Below are 15,149 nucleotides of genomic sequence, written 5' to 3'. Positions count from 1 at the left end.
AATAGGAAAAGGATCTGCCGCCCGCAGTCGATTTTGATATTCTAGGTATTATCAAACGGCCAGAGTTTTGAGAACGCAGTGGACGTGGAGGACTATAATGTGATAAGAGCTCGCTCAAGTACTGAGGAGCTAAGCCATTCAGGGCTTCATAAGTAATTAACAAGATTTTAAAATCTATCCGATGTTTGATGGGGAGCCAGTGCAGTGTTGACAGAACCGGGCTAATATGGTCATATTTCCTGGTTCTAGTAAGGACTCTAGCTGCTGCATTTTGGATCAACTGTAGTTTGTTGATCAAGCGTGCCGAACAACCACCCTGCATTTGATGTTGAGAGCATAGGTCGCAATTTAGATATGTTTTTGAGATGAAAAAAACTCAGGAAAACAGGAAAATAGTTTGGAAATAATGCAAGAGGACAATAACAAAGAGCCATTTTTCAGTTAAAGTCAATTCATTGATTCAGTGATGGTCATCATCCAGTTCAGCTCTCTTACAATAGTGTCTGTGCAATCAGTCACGCGTCCCCATCTAAGTAAGCCAAAGGCAACAGTGGCAAAGAACCAAAATTCCATCCGTGACAGAAATGGAGAAAACCCCTTGGGAGAAAGATAAACATTCCAATCAATTCCTGATGGACACCCAGATCTGTCACAATAGATGACAAGATGATCACAACTTTTACAGTGTTGTGTGTGTGTGTGTGTGTTTGTTGAGGGCCATAAGCTATTAATTCATATGATGTTTTCTGGTATTCTTAGGAGTTGGGTGAGGGTCTGAAGGAATGGAGGGTGGTGTTCCGTATACCAGCGCTCAATCAGGAGGGTGGCATGAGGGAGGAGACTGTTCCATTAAAAATGGCACACTTGCTGGGCTACCACATTAACACCACCAGCTCTCGCATCCTCCTACGTTGTGCCTATGGATCCAAAATGGCATACACGCTCCAGGTGGAGAATAAAGCAGAGATTACTAAAACCATCTAGACACTGACTCCAATTAGATGATTTTTCTCCACTTTTTTTTGACACAATGATTATGTTAAGGATGGAAGACACAACATCCATTGCATCCATTTGGAGGATAATTAAACGTTTGAAATCTAAAGCTGATTTTAGAAGACGCATTGTTTTCATTTAGCATGCGTCTCCTAGCAATGAGGTCAATGTTATGCCTAGTGTTTTAAAATCTGTTCTGATTTTAAAAGTTGTGTAGTGTTTTATAGCCTTAAACCAATATACAGGTAATTCACCTTATATTGAATCCTTGACATTGCTTTAATAGATGTAAACTGAAGGATGCTCCACCCAAAAATGACAATCCTGTCATTTACTAACCCTCATGTCATTCCAAAATTTCTTATGTGTAACATAAAAGGAAATATTTTAGAAGATATTATTCAAGATATATATATATTTTTTTTCTCCATATAATGTAATTTAATCAGCTTCTATGCTCTTATGATCCGCATAAGAAAGTCATGCAGGTTTGGATTAACATGAGGGGTGAGTAATTATGCCAGAATCTTTTTCTTTTTGGGTGGACAGTCCTTTAAGTCTGTGCTGATGTTCCCTGGTATCGCAATGGGCTGTTATGAAAAACACATTTTGTCTGGATGGTTTCAGTGGGGTGAGACTGACGTGGAAGTGGTCAGTGCCACCATCTTATACAAGCTTAAATGGACCCTGTTGACAGTGGACATGTCAGTGTCCTGCACCATTGGTATGATACTCTTGCTGACTTCCATTTTTGACTTAATAGGCTAATTATGTAGCTCATAAACTTGTACTTAAACCTAATTATCTTTCATGCAAATGTTCTACTGAGCCCCTAAGTTTTTTTCCAGCTCACCTCCTACTCAAATCCCCTCTTTTAGGTCAGGCTCGAATTGATGATTCTGATATATTGTGGTCTCTCCCACGTGACCTTCCCACTCTGGTCCATCCTCCCTTCATAGAAAAGGGTCTTAAGTTGGGTGTTGGGGGGCGGTACCTGTCTGAGTGTGTTGCCCACCAGCGTGGTTACATGATTCACAACAACAACAGAACTTTGGAGATACGTATTCCTTTTGGAGCTGAAGGAGGAATCATAAAGGTACCCTAGAGATCATCTACACTCATATATCACAATCACATTTTCCACTGTCCACTTTTCTGCTACCAACCATCTTTCTCCTGTTCTTGGTCAGAGTCACGTGATTGATGGACTGTACTCTCAGTCATATTTTGTGGATGTGTTCCTGCTGCGCGAATGGGAGGATACAGCATGGAGTCTGACTCAGCAGCGGACATTCAGAGCACTTTTTATTTATCACCTGCCCCGACCAGTCACACTTATTAATAGTGAGAACACAAACCAAACCAATCCACTTACACATTGTTCTCTAACTGCTACTTTTGTCTTTTATAGCCAGAATTTTGACTATCACCATGAAGTCTGGTCCACTTAGCATTCTGACAAAAAACTGCCTACTACAGAACTATCTGACTATCTGACGTGTCTTTTTGCTACCGTAGAGACTGTGCCTTCACAGAGGGAGTTTTTCATTTCCTTGTGCTGTTTTCCTCATGACGTTTCTTTGGGGAATGTGACTGTAGCAGGTCAGCCAGTACTCTGGGAGGAAATGGAAAGGAATGGAGTTCGTCTCTCTCAAAATCCTTTTCCCAACAACACCTACATGTATCTGTTTCAGATGCCCTTCTCTCATCCACTCATCCCACAAAAGGTGATATACCACAAACACTGGTTTGCCAGTCTTTTTATTGATATTTTTAATAAGGAATGCTTCCCTCCCTCTCTGCTGGTTTAGTATTTGGGAGACAGGTTTAGGAGGTATACTCTTTATGGGGTCTTCTCTTTCATTCTGTTTCCTGATGGAGAGATCTACAACCATTCTGCTACTGTTGAGGCAGAACTGCAGGATGTAGGTATGTAATGGCCCTCTCATATAAAGTAATGAAAAAATAAAAGCAGTAAATTAAAAAAAAAAAAAAAAAAAATGTTAGCCCATCTACTTGGCAAAGGATATTTATGCTATCTCTGCTCTCCATTGTCTTGTTAAGCCAGACAAAATTAGAAAAGAAGTCTTTGATTTAGCCTTTGACACAACTGAGTCGAGTTTGAATTGGCCTTGGGTGTGGGTTTTATAGATAGGGACAAGTGTGGTTCCAATAAGGCAGAATCCAGTTATGATTTTATATATATATATATATATATATATATATATATATATACACATACACACACACACACACACACACAGTGGGTACGGAAAGTATTCAGACCCCCTTAAATTGTTCACTCTTTGTTATATTGCAGCCATTTGCTAAAATCATTTAAGTTAATTTTTTTCCTCAATGTACACACAGCACCCCATATTGACAGAAAACCACAGAATTGCAGATTTATTAAAAAAGAAAAACTGAAATATCACATGGTCCTAAGTATTCAGACCCTTTGCTCAGTATTTAGAAGCACCCTTTTGATCTAATACAGCCATGAGTCTTTTTGGGAAAGATGCAACAAGTTTTTCACACCTGGATTTGGGGATCCTCTGCCATTCCTCCTTGCAGATCTTCTCCAGTTCTGTCAGGTTGGATTGGTAAACGTTGGTGGACAACCATTTTTAGGTTTCTCCAGAGATGCTCAATTGGGTTTAAGTCAGGGCTCTGGCTGGGCCATTCAAGAACAGTCACGGAGTTGTTGTGAAGCCACTCCTTCGTTATTTTAGCTGTGTGCTTAGGGTCATTGTCTTGTTGGAAGGTAAACCTTCGGCCCAGTCTGAGGTCCTGAGCACTCTGAAGAAGGTTTTCGTCCAGGATATCCCTGTACTTGGCCGCATTCATCTTTCCCTCGATTGCAACCAGTCGTCCTGTCCCTGCAGCTGAAAAACACCCCCACAGCATGATGCTACCACCACCATGCTTCACTGTTGGGACTGTATTGGACAGATTCAAGTCAAATCAGTATAATCAAACACAGCTGGACTCAAATGAAGGTGTAGAACCATCTCAAGGATGATCAGAAGAAATGGACAGCACCTGAGTTAAATATGAGTGTCACAGCAAAGGGTCTGAATACCTAAGTAATACCATGTGATATTTCAGTTTTTCTTTTTTAATAAATCTGCAATTCTGTGGTTTTCTGTCAATATGGGGTGCTGTGTGTACATTGAGGAAAAAAATTAACTTAAATGATTTTAGCAAATGGCTGCAATATAACAAAGAGTGAAAAATGTAAGGGGGTCTGAATACTTTCCGTACCTATATATATAAAATACAGTGCCCTGCCCTCCATAAGTATTGGAACAGTAAAGACAATATTGCTCTGTTGGCATTTATGAATATGAGGCAAAACTACAGAATGTCACATTTTATTATTAGCTGTTTTAACACACAAATGTTTTGCCAAATAAAAAGGACAGCACTTTTAGAGTTTATCCCACTCATTGATGTGAGCATAAGTATTGGGACAGATAAACTTAAGGCAGATGTAAAAGATTAAAAGCTATTATTTTGTTGCAGATCCCTTGCGTACAATCACAGCAGTGAGTCTTCGTCTCATAGTCACCATACTCTTGGTCTTATCTTTTGAAATGCTTTTCCAAGCCTTTAATGCAGCCAATTCCAACTGTTGCTTGTTTTGGGGAATTTCTGCCTTTAGTCTCCTCTTCTTCTGGTGACATTCATGTTCAATCGGATTTAAATCTGGAGATTGATTTGGGCAATCTAAGACTTTACATTTTCTTGCCTTGATGAACTCCTTGACTGAACTGGCAGGGTGTTTTGGGTCATTGTCCTCATGCAATATGAAGCACTTCCCAATGAATCTGGTGGCATTTTCTTGAATATTGGTAGGCAAGATGGTTTTTTACACTTCCAAATTCATTCTACTGCTGTCATCATACATGAAGTCATCAGTAAAGTTGAGAGGGCCTGTTCCAGAGGCAGCCATCCATGCCCATGCCATGACACCACCTCCACCATGCTTTACAGATGAGGCTGTATGCTTGGGATCATTGCAGTTCCTTTTTTTTCTCCACATTTTTGCTTTCCCATCACTTAGATAAAGGTTCATCTTGGTCTCATCGGTCCATAAACACAGTTCCAAAACTCTTCTGGCTCACCTTTGTGCTTTTTTGCAACCTCTAATCTTGGCTCTCTATTTTTGGTGCTGGTCAGAGGTTTGTATCTTGCTGTGTAGCACCTGTAATTCTGTGTCAAAGTCTCCTGAGGACAGTAGGTTGTCAGAGCATCACCCCAGCTTTCTGGAAGTTGTTGGTGATTTTACAGACACGTCTTTTAGGATTCATTTTCACAGCTTTTATGATTTGTCTGTCATCAACTACTGTTGTTTTCTCAGCCGATCAGGTTGTTGGTTGCTGGTGTCGCTGGTGGTTTCCAAACTCTTGATTTCTCCATGCCCTTTGTTTCTGCTAGAGCTCTAACTGACTTCCTTTTCTTTTAGCATCCAAATTGCTTGCTTTTCTCTCGAAGTCAGCTCCCTCATCTTCATCCTGGTTTGAGTGTGTCATCATCGAAAGCAAGATTCAGAATGCAGAAGTAATGGATATAACTGATACGACACATTCCCTGCTTTTAATATCTGAAGAATTAATGTAACAGGACACAGCTGATCACTTAGAAAGACCTGTGAGGCAACTGTTCCAATACTTATGCTCACTTCAGATAGAGGGATGAAACTCTAAAAGTGCTGAACTTCTTAGCTGGTAAAACATCTGTGTTGTATCATCCAATAATAAAATGTGACATTCTGTAGTTTTGTCTCATATTCATCTTTTCATCATTTTTACAAAGGTCTTGACTCCACAGTCAACAGAGCAATTTTGTTTTCACCGTTCCATTTTGTGTGTGTGTGTGTGTGTGTGTGTGTGTATGTATGTGTGCATATATATTAGGGGTGTCAACGTTAACGCCTTAACGTATGCGATTAATCAAAAAAATGTAATGCATTAATTTTTTTTTTTTAGCGCAAATTAATCGCTTGATAAGGTTTGACCCCAACTTGCCGTCATTGCAGCGTGGAAGGTTATCTATCATTGTTTGACGAGGGTACAGCGACCCAGTGTTGCCAGGGTAACGCCACAAGTGGGCTATTTTGAAAATACAGTCGCGGGAAAAAATTACAGAGCCGTGGTTTTTTGGGCTACTTTTATAATGTACCGCGACCGCCCAAAGTGTATATAGACAAATAAAAATTAAAATACCGTTAGATCCTTTTACTAATGTGTATTATACTTGGAATGTATCTCTGGCAACGTAAGAAAGGAGAGGCAGTTGTAACCTCAAACAACGTGAGTTTCAGCAGAGCATACATGTCTTTTACACAGCAGAAATAAACATGACAACAGCCACTATAGATTATATTAGATAATAAACACATGATTACGATAGATATGGTCTGTATGTGATTTTGAATGTGTACATCTGAAATGCTAATTTGTGCAGCCATATAAAAGGCTATAAATAGCATATTTTAACAACAGTAAACGACCAAATTCCACATGGGATCGCAAAAGAAAGTTATTACAAACCCTCGATGGTGATTTGAAGTGAGTTCTGAGTGAAAGTGTACTATTAATCTCATAAATTGTCTTATGTAGCATCATGCTAATGTTAACTCTAATGCACCTGCAGAACAGGTCCAATTCTTCTTCATAATGCATTTTGTCATAATACTTCACGTAAGGTCGCAAGAAATGTTTTGTTGTATTTAGAAATACTTTTGATAATAGTTGGGTAAATGTATACTGGGATTGAAGCGATGTGGCTTGGTGAACGTTTTATTGCCAGTATAAAGGCTGATAATGGCTGAATAAAAACAAAAGAATAATAAGGATTATGTCTCATACCTGGCGGAAGTGTGAAAGGTTCTGTTTCCTTACACTAGTTTGTCATGCGTTTCTTTTTCAACACATTTACAGGTAAATCCTAGTATGACTAACGCGATTTAAATTTTTTAATCGATTGACAGCACTATATATATATATATATATATATATATATATTTATTACACACAACCTATATATATATATACTCAAACCACTTCCTACATGTACTGTAGTCTCTGGTTCAGTATTGTGGTCCTCATGACAGTGTTCACATTACCAGTTAATCATGGGAACTATGATCCAATTTGAATTCAGTTGCCCTTCTTGAATAGAGCAATTCTAGAATGCATTTTTCTCTTGTGTTTTTTTTTTTTTTTAAATGTCTCTCAGTCTTGCCGAAGCTTGAAGGAGAGTGTACAGTGCAAGGTGTGCGTACATTGGCTTACTACGGTAATATAGACTCCTCTGAGTGGAGTTTGTATGTAGGAAGGATGAAGCTTGACTGGGAGCTGGTGGAGCTTGGGGGATTCTCTCTGGATCCCCACGAGCTTTACCTTAGCCTGGAAGTTCCACTCTATGCCCCTGGCATGGCCTATGAGGTACAGGAAAGACCCGAGTCATGTAACAATATGGTTGACTTTCCAGTGTTACAATTATTACAGTTCATACTAATGTAATGCTTTCCTCTTTTCTCTAAGGCCTTGGGACTTCAAGGTCTGTTAGTGAATGTGCTGGTGAGTTTAATTCATCTGGAAACTGCAGAAGAACAGACTCATGTGCAGCGCTGTGTGTTCCCTGTGAGAGAGTTATTGGGTAATTTTTACAAATCATAGTATGCTTAATGGACACACTTCATCTATACATACTGTAACTCTATCCAGAAGATTAAAAAACGGCTTGTTCTGAAATGCGATTTGCAAACTATAGCCTATTGAACTTGGCGGCAAACCTGGGACCTGTTGCCGTTGTTGCTTATTTCACATGCAAAGATGCTTGACACTAGCTGGGTTTCCATGCAAAGCTGCAAATTGAACTTATGCGCAAAACTGGAATATTGCATAAAACATTTGCAAATAAGCACTGTTTACATCCAAAGTCAAATAGAACAAAATTGTCACGTTCTTATAAACTGGCAAAATCACTAAGAAAAGTAGGAGAAGCCACTGAATATAATAAGTTTCATAATAAATTACTTGTGCCTCAGAGCAAGCAGACGAAACACAATAAATGCGGTCATTGCTTTTGTGAACGCCTGCTGCTTGGAATGCAGTCGTGTAGTAGCTACATTTACATGAACACTTTTTGCTTCCATCGGAATTAATTCATTGTGATTGTCAAATCCGAACAAAGTGTTTACATGAACGCTAAATAAAGTGATCGGGTTGATGTGAGCGTTTGTATGTCACAAGCTTCTGATCGGATTTAATATTTTGACATGCGCACATGAATTATTCCAAGTTTCCTGCTGTTGTCGCGTATTTACGGTGCCAGGGAGGGCGGTCTTCGGTTCACTTAGTTTTGTCGTGGCCACAAGATATTATTTGTGGGAACGTCGTATTAACTCATGGGAACGTGATATTTTGTCATGGCCACGACATCGTTTTGTGGAGGTAACGACATCCTTCTGTAGTGGCCTCGAGATGCTATGTTGAGGGAACGACATCCATTTCTCGTGGCCACGAGTTTAACCATAGCAACCCGGGATTATCAGGGATTCAAAAATGTATTATTTTGAATTAAGAAATTAATTAATTATTATAGAAATTACATAATTAAATTATATTGACCATAGGCTACCGGTGTAACGGGACCAACGAGACGAGAGGCGTGCGTATCCATTTGCAAGCTTTTATTGAGAAGAGATGTGGTCATAACAGGCAGGGTCGAACAGTGGCAAACAGGTATATCATAGGCAAGGCAAAGAGTCATCCAAAAGAGCCATCTGCTGTGACTCTGGACGAACAGCTGAGGCCTGCTGTGACTCTGGACGAACAGCTGAGGCCTGCTGTGACTCTGGACGAACAGCTGAGACGTGAAGATCAGCTGTGACTTGGCTTGACTCGTGAAGATCAGCTGTGACTTGGCAAGCTGTGACTTGGCTTGACTCTTTAACATCAGCTGTGAATTGACTTGATTCATGTAGATTGACTGTGACTTGACTTGGCTCATGAATGGCAGCAATGACATGACGGGGTGTTGTTGTGGCCGCCATTTTGTGAACGGGCTCTGATGTCGCTGCCATTTCGTGAGCGCACGCTGGTATGTCTGCCATTTCCGTCACAGATGCGGTGTCGCGTTCCCCTTCCGCGACACCCACAGTGAATAGTGAGCCAACAGTCAACAAAGCAAAGTCCAAAAAACAACTCTGTGACGAACGCGGACCTTCGCGTCTAAGCTGAAATCGTAGAGGCTGATTAATGCCATCACAAAAAATCTCAATCAAAATAATGTCCGGTAAATCAGAATAATGAGCGAGGGCTAAAAACTCTCTAATATGGTTCTCCAGTGATCGTGGGCCTTGTTTAAGGGCAAACAATAGTCTTGTTGTGTCCATACCTGACAAATGTTTGTCTGAAAAGCTGCTGGATCCTTGTGTGGCAGAGTATTCTGTAATGGGACCAATGAGACGAGAGGCGTGCGGATCCATTTGCAAGCTTTTATTGAGAAGAGATGTGGTCATAACAGGCAGGGTTGAACAGTGGCAAACAGGTATATCAAAGGCAAGGCAAAGAGTCATCCAAAACGGGCCTGGGTCGTTCGACAGCGAACAGTATCCAAAGGGGCTTGAAGAGAGAGGTAATCTGAAAACGAAGCAAAAGTCCAGGCAGGGTAAAACACAATCCAAAACAGGCAAGGCAAGACTAGGAAAACTATCAAGGGCTCTGTAGAGTAGCTAAGGCTAGTGGAGCGATAATCGCATACAATACTCGGCAGAGGGAAAGAGGAAGTCCATGGTTTATGTAAGGGGTGAAATGGGAATCAGCTGTGTGATCAGACTCAGGTGTAAGCGTGTGATTGGCTGCAGCTGAGTGTAATGAGTGCAATGGATTGTGGGAACTGAAGTTCAGTGTAAGTGTAACGATCTGTGCAGTGTAAGAGTCCATGTGGTGAGCGAGTGACCTCTGGTGGAGGGTTAACGGAAGTTCGTAGACCAGATTCGTGACAACCGGACTGTTGGCAATTGCACGCGATGTAAACAGCATTCAAATTAATTTTATCATGAATAGGCTAAATGTTGTATGAAATAAAATAGTCCTACAAGAAAACATTTTTATCCATCCCACAGTCTTGCAAGCTGTGTGTGTCCATTAACTGATCGTATTTTCCCGTAATATTTGTTTATTATTTTTTATTATTATTATTATTAGCCTATTATATTTTAATATTCGTTTTTTTCCCTTCATTTCGATCTCTTTGCATAACGTTCTGACTGGAATTTATAGCCTATTGGAAATGCAGTTTAAAGGTTGAATTAAACATTTCATTTTTATTTATTTTTTTCTGCGAATTAATAATTGTTAATATTATAGCCTAGTGTTTCGTTGAGGAATGAATCATTCACATAGTTTCATTTGTAAATGAAAACAACACGCTCATTTATCATCACGCACTGGCATAAATTGCCTACAATCAAAGTATTGGCATAGGCTGTCAGGCGTTTACCGTATTTGCAAAATATATGCAAATAGCATAATTATATACATAACGTTAATTAAGTAAAGCGATACACGAATTGAAAGGATATTAATAAAATATTATATTTATATGAAATAAATATAAAAATGTAGCCCTAACAAGTTAATATAACAATAACAACAACAACAACAACAATAATAATAATAACAACAATAATATACAAATATTAAATGAAATGTTTAATGTTAATAAAAATCCATCTCTGATAATCCCGGGTTGCTACACTGTAAAAAGTGATGTTGACTTAACTTAAAAAAAAATTGAGGAAACCCGTTGCCTTAAAATTAAGTATATAATAATTTTTTTAAGTTAAGTGAACTCATCACTTTTTACAGTGTATGGTCACGTAGATTTGTTTACGCATTAAACTCGTGGTCACAAGAATAAATGTCATTCTCTCAACATAACATCTTGAGGCCACGACATATCACGTTCCCACGAGTTAATATGACATTCCCACAAATTCATATCTCGTGGCCACGACAAAACTACACACTGTAAAAAGTCATAAGTTGGCTTAACTTAAAAAAAAAAAAAAAAAAAAAGTTAAGTGAACTTGACAATTCAATTAACTTATTTTTTTTAATGATCATTTACAATGGGCAATGGGTTTCCTCAATTTTTTTTATGTACTTAATCATTTTAAGGCAACGGGTTTCCTCAATTTTTTTTTAAGTCAAGTCAACTTTCACTTTTTACAGTACGTATTGTTTTAAAAAGCACACTTGTCACGTGACGAAAGTGATGCGAGACACTATGATCCAAAAGCGCAACTTTGTCGCAACATTGTCTTTATTGTTGCTGTGTTTTCATTAAGAATAAATGAATAAATGAAACGATGAACCACAAACTAAGCATTTTTTAAGAGGGAAAATACCTTATTTATTTGGGTTAAAAAGGCTATATCCGTCTTATTCATTTTGTTAATAAAAGTTAGATGTTTAATATAGGCCTATGCGAATTTGCCATTGTACTATTTTTTTTTTTTTTTTTTTTTTTTTTTAATCAAACAAAAAAAAACGTATTTATGTTACAACGCATATATGTCTCTCTTCGTTCTGTTAAAGTTTTAGGTTTAATATAAACTTTGTCATTGTAGTAGACTATTGCTGATGATGTGTGTTTATTTCATTAAGAGTAATACTGAATCAACCTTAAGCAATAATTATGTTCCAAGAATAGGGAAGATCTAACGTTAAAGATCAAAATAAGCGCTGCAGATGTGAGAATGCGAGATTGCTGCTGAGGTAAATAGACGCTCTCGATCTTTCTCTGCTGTCTCTTTGCAATGGCTGTAGAAATTGTCGTTAATTCTTGATTTGGGTACGGCACAGACATGTTACAGGTAATCTGATCAAAAAGTCAGATTGGCAACAATGACTTCCTAAGTCAGTTTAAGTTGAAATGACTTTCACAATCAGTTTGATTCAGCTTAATTCATGTTTTACTGTTGCTTATTGTCATTGTAGGCTTAGGCTTCTTTTTTTCTATTAACTTTAATGAATATACAAATTAATAAAATGAGTTTTATTTATTTTTTGTTACAAAATTTTTCAGTTATTTATTTTTAACACCGCACCCCCAACTTTTCTTGGGCTACACGCCAGGGGGTGCTTCAGCACCCCTACTTCCCGCAGTAATGCATAAAACACGAGCATATACAAGTGCATCTCAATAAATTAGAATGTCGTGGAAAAGTTCATTTAATTCAGTAATTCAACTCAAATTGTGAAACTCGTGTAATAAATAAATTCAATGCACACAGATTGAAGTAGTTTAAAGGGGTCATATAATGCCATTTTTGTACAAGCTAATATGATTCTTTAGGGTCTAAATTGAAAGTTTGTAATATACTTTAATTAAAAATTCTCATTAGTATTGTAAGAAAACACTCATTTTACCTGCTCAAAAACAGCTCTGTTTTCAGCACACCGTTTTAGTGCGTGTGTTTTTTAAATGCTAATGAGCTTTGCTCGCCCCGCCCCGCCCCTCTGTTCTGTGGGGCGATTTTGACACAACACACGTGGAGTGTTGCCTTGACAACAGTTGAGGGTATATTTTGAAGAATGGCAGCAGGAGTCTCTGAGGATACTGTGCAACCGTATCAATTCGAACCGGAGTCGGACCCGGAACAGGATGACGGCCCCGAAGAAGTTCGACAATTAAGGCTCGAACGGGACGTTTCTGAATGGTTGGTTAACGTAATGTCACTTTTATCTATTTTTGTGTGTACTGTCAGGTAGAGTAGTGAGATACGAACGCTATGTGTTTACTGATACGTTAGTTCATTGACAGATTGATGCTACAGCTAATGGTCATGAAAAATAAATTCGGTAAATGTAGGCTTGTCAGTGATGCGTAACGTTATCTACATACATCGTGAAGCGTGCTAGCGATTTGCAAAGATTAATATAAAGGTTAATTAAACGTTACACTCACTTCTTCTGGAGGTTCAGCAGGAACACGAATAGTTGGTACCGATTCTTTTTCGAGCAGCTTCTTAGCAAAACCAGCTTTATACTGACCTTCATTTATAAAGCAGTCTGGTGAAAATGATTCGCGCAAACATGAAAACATTGACGTTGCTCGTGGGGAATATTCCCTTCAAAAGCAAAACTCAGCCACTGTGTCTTCAGCGGTTCGGACTTGGGAACATCAAAATGACTGCTGTGTTCATTATTGCACCCGAGAACAGAACACCACAATCGCTTAGACGCCATTCTGCTCATAGACAGCTCCAGCGTATAGAAACAATGACGCGCGGACTATGATTGACAGCTCGCTCACGAGCAAGGGCGGGTCTGTGTTGAAACACTGCTGTCAATCAACCATTGTGGGAGGGGCGTCCGACCGTGTGGCGTCACACGGTCGAACGGCTTGATTTGAGACAGGGTAAAACAAATAAGGAGATTAAAAAAAAAACACTGGATGGATTATCATTTTATGATGGTTGTGTACAGGCACTGCTAACACACATTTCAGTACAATCAACTTATAAAAGTGCATGTACCATTATATGACCCCTTTAAGTCTTTGGTTCTTTTAATTGTGGTGATTTTGGCTCACGTTTAACAAAAACCCTCAACAAAGTAGAATACTTCATAAGACCAATAAAAAAACATTTTTAGTGAATAGTTGGCCTTCTGGAAAGTATGTTAATTTACTGTATATGTACTCAATACTTGGTAGGGGCTCCTTTTGCTTTAATTACTGCTTCAATTCGGTGTGGCATGGAGGTGATTAGTTTGTGGCACTGTTGAGGTGGTATGGAAGCCCAGGTTTCTTTGACAGTGGCCTTCAGTGGCTCATCTGCATCTTTTTTTTGGTCTCTTGTTTCTCATTTTCCTCTTGACAATACCCCATAGATTTTCTATGGGGTTCAGGTCTGGTGAGTTTGCTGGCCAGTCAAGCACACCGACACCATGGTCATTTAACCAACTTTTGGTGCTTTTGGCAGTGTGGGCAGGTGCCAAATCCTGCTGGAAAATGAAATCAGCATCTTCAAAAAGCTGGTCAGCAGAAGGAAGCATGAAGTGCTCAAATTTCTTGGTAAACGGGTGCAGTGACTTTGGTTTTCAAAAAACACAATGGACCAACACCAGCAGGCGACATTGCACCCCAAATCATCACAGACTGTGGAAACTTAACACTGGACTTCAAGCAACTTGGGCTATGAGCTTCTCCACCCTTCCTCCAGACTCTAGGACCTTGGTTTTCCAAATGAAATACAAAACTTGCTCTCATCTGAAAAGAGGACTTTGGACCACTGGGCAACAGTCCAGGTCTTCTCCTTAGTCCAGGTAAGACGCCTCTGACATTGTCTGTGGTTCAGGAGTGGCTTAACGAGGAATGACAACTGTAGCCAAATTCCTTGACACGTCTGTGTGTGGTGGCTCTTGATGCCTTGACCCCAGCCTCAGCCCATTCCTTGTGAAGTTCACCCAAATTCTTGAATCGATTTTGCTTGACAATCCTCATAAGGCTGCGGTTCTCTCGGTTGGTTGTGCATCTTTTTCTTCCACACTTTTTCCTTCCACTCAACTTTCTGTTAACATGCTTGGATACAGCACTCTGTGAACAGCCAGCTTCTTTGGCAATGAATGTTTGTGGCTTACCTTCCTTGTGAAATGATTGTCTTCCGGACAACTGTCAGATCAGCAGTCTTCCCCATGATTGTGTAGCCTAGTGAACCAAACTGAGAGACCATTTTGAAGGCTCAGGAAACCTTTTCAGGGGTTTTGAGTTGATTAGCTGATTGGCATGTCACCATATTCTAATTTGTTGAGAGAGTGAATTGGTGGGTTTTTGTTAAATGTGAGCCAAAATCATCACAATTAAAAGAACCAAAGACTTAAACTACTTCAGTCTGTGTGCATTGAATTTATTTAATACACGACTCACGAGTTTCACAATTTGAGTTGAATTACTGAAATGAACTTTTCCACGACATTCTAATTTGAGATGCACCTGTACACCTATAAATTACTCACATACATGTAGGTAAAGGCCCCGGGGTAAAAGGCGCCTTTGATATTATTTTCATCTAAACCACTAGATGGCACAAAAACATGGCTTAGCACATTCCAAAACATTTGCTTTTCAAG

At 39.2% G+C, this 15,149-nt stretch overlaps 1 protein-coding gene across 6 annotated transcripts in view; it reads left to right on the top strand.

The window, feature by feature from the left end:
* Nucleotides 1–15,149, top strand: part of LOC131540469 (uncharacterized) — a 28,113-nt gene that overhangs the window by 5,162 nt on the left and 7,802 nt on the right. For 4 of the 6 annotated variants that reach the window (XM_058775309.1, XM_058775307.1, XM_058775308.1 and 1 more), the window contains exons 7-14: nucleotides 760–948; nucleotides 1,624–1,720; nucleotides 1,875–2,092; nucleotides 2,187–2,340; nucleotides 2,515–2,723; nucleotides 2,808–2,925; nucleotides 7,240–7,448; nucleotides 7,548–7,662. In XM_058775309.1, coding sequence (XP_058631292.1) covers nucleotides 760–948; nucleotides 1,624–1,720; nucleotides 1,875–2,092; nucleotides 2,187–2,340; nucleotides 2,515–2,723; nucleotides 2,808–2,925; nucleotides 7,240–7,448; nucleotides 7,548–7,662 — 1,309 coding nt within the window. The remainder of the gene's footprint in view (nucleotides 1–759; nucleotides 949–1,623; nucleotides 1,721–1,874; nucleotides 2,093–2,186; nucleotides 2,341–2,514; nucleotides 2,724–2,807; nucleotides 2,926–7,239; nucleotides 7,449–7,547; nucleotides 7,663–15,149) is intronic. The other 2 variants (XM_058775310.1, XM_058775311.1) reach the window with 2 other exon arrangements.

The sequence above is a fragment of the Onychostoma macrolepis genome, chromosome 05 (assembly GCF_012432095.1).
Source record: "Onychostoma macrolepis isolate SWU-2019 chromosome 05, ASM1243209v1, whole genome shotgun sequence".
Classification (NCBI taxonomy): Eukaryota; Metazoa; Chordata; class Actinopteri; order Cypriniformes; family Cyprinidae; genus Onychostoma; species Onychostoma macrolepis.
Note: the sequence above shows the minus strand (reverse complement) of the source record. Positions and strands in the feature narration are given on the sequence as shown.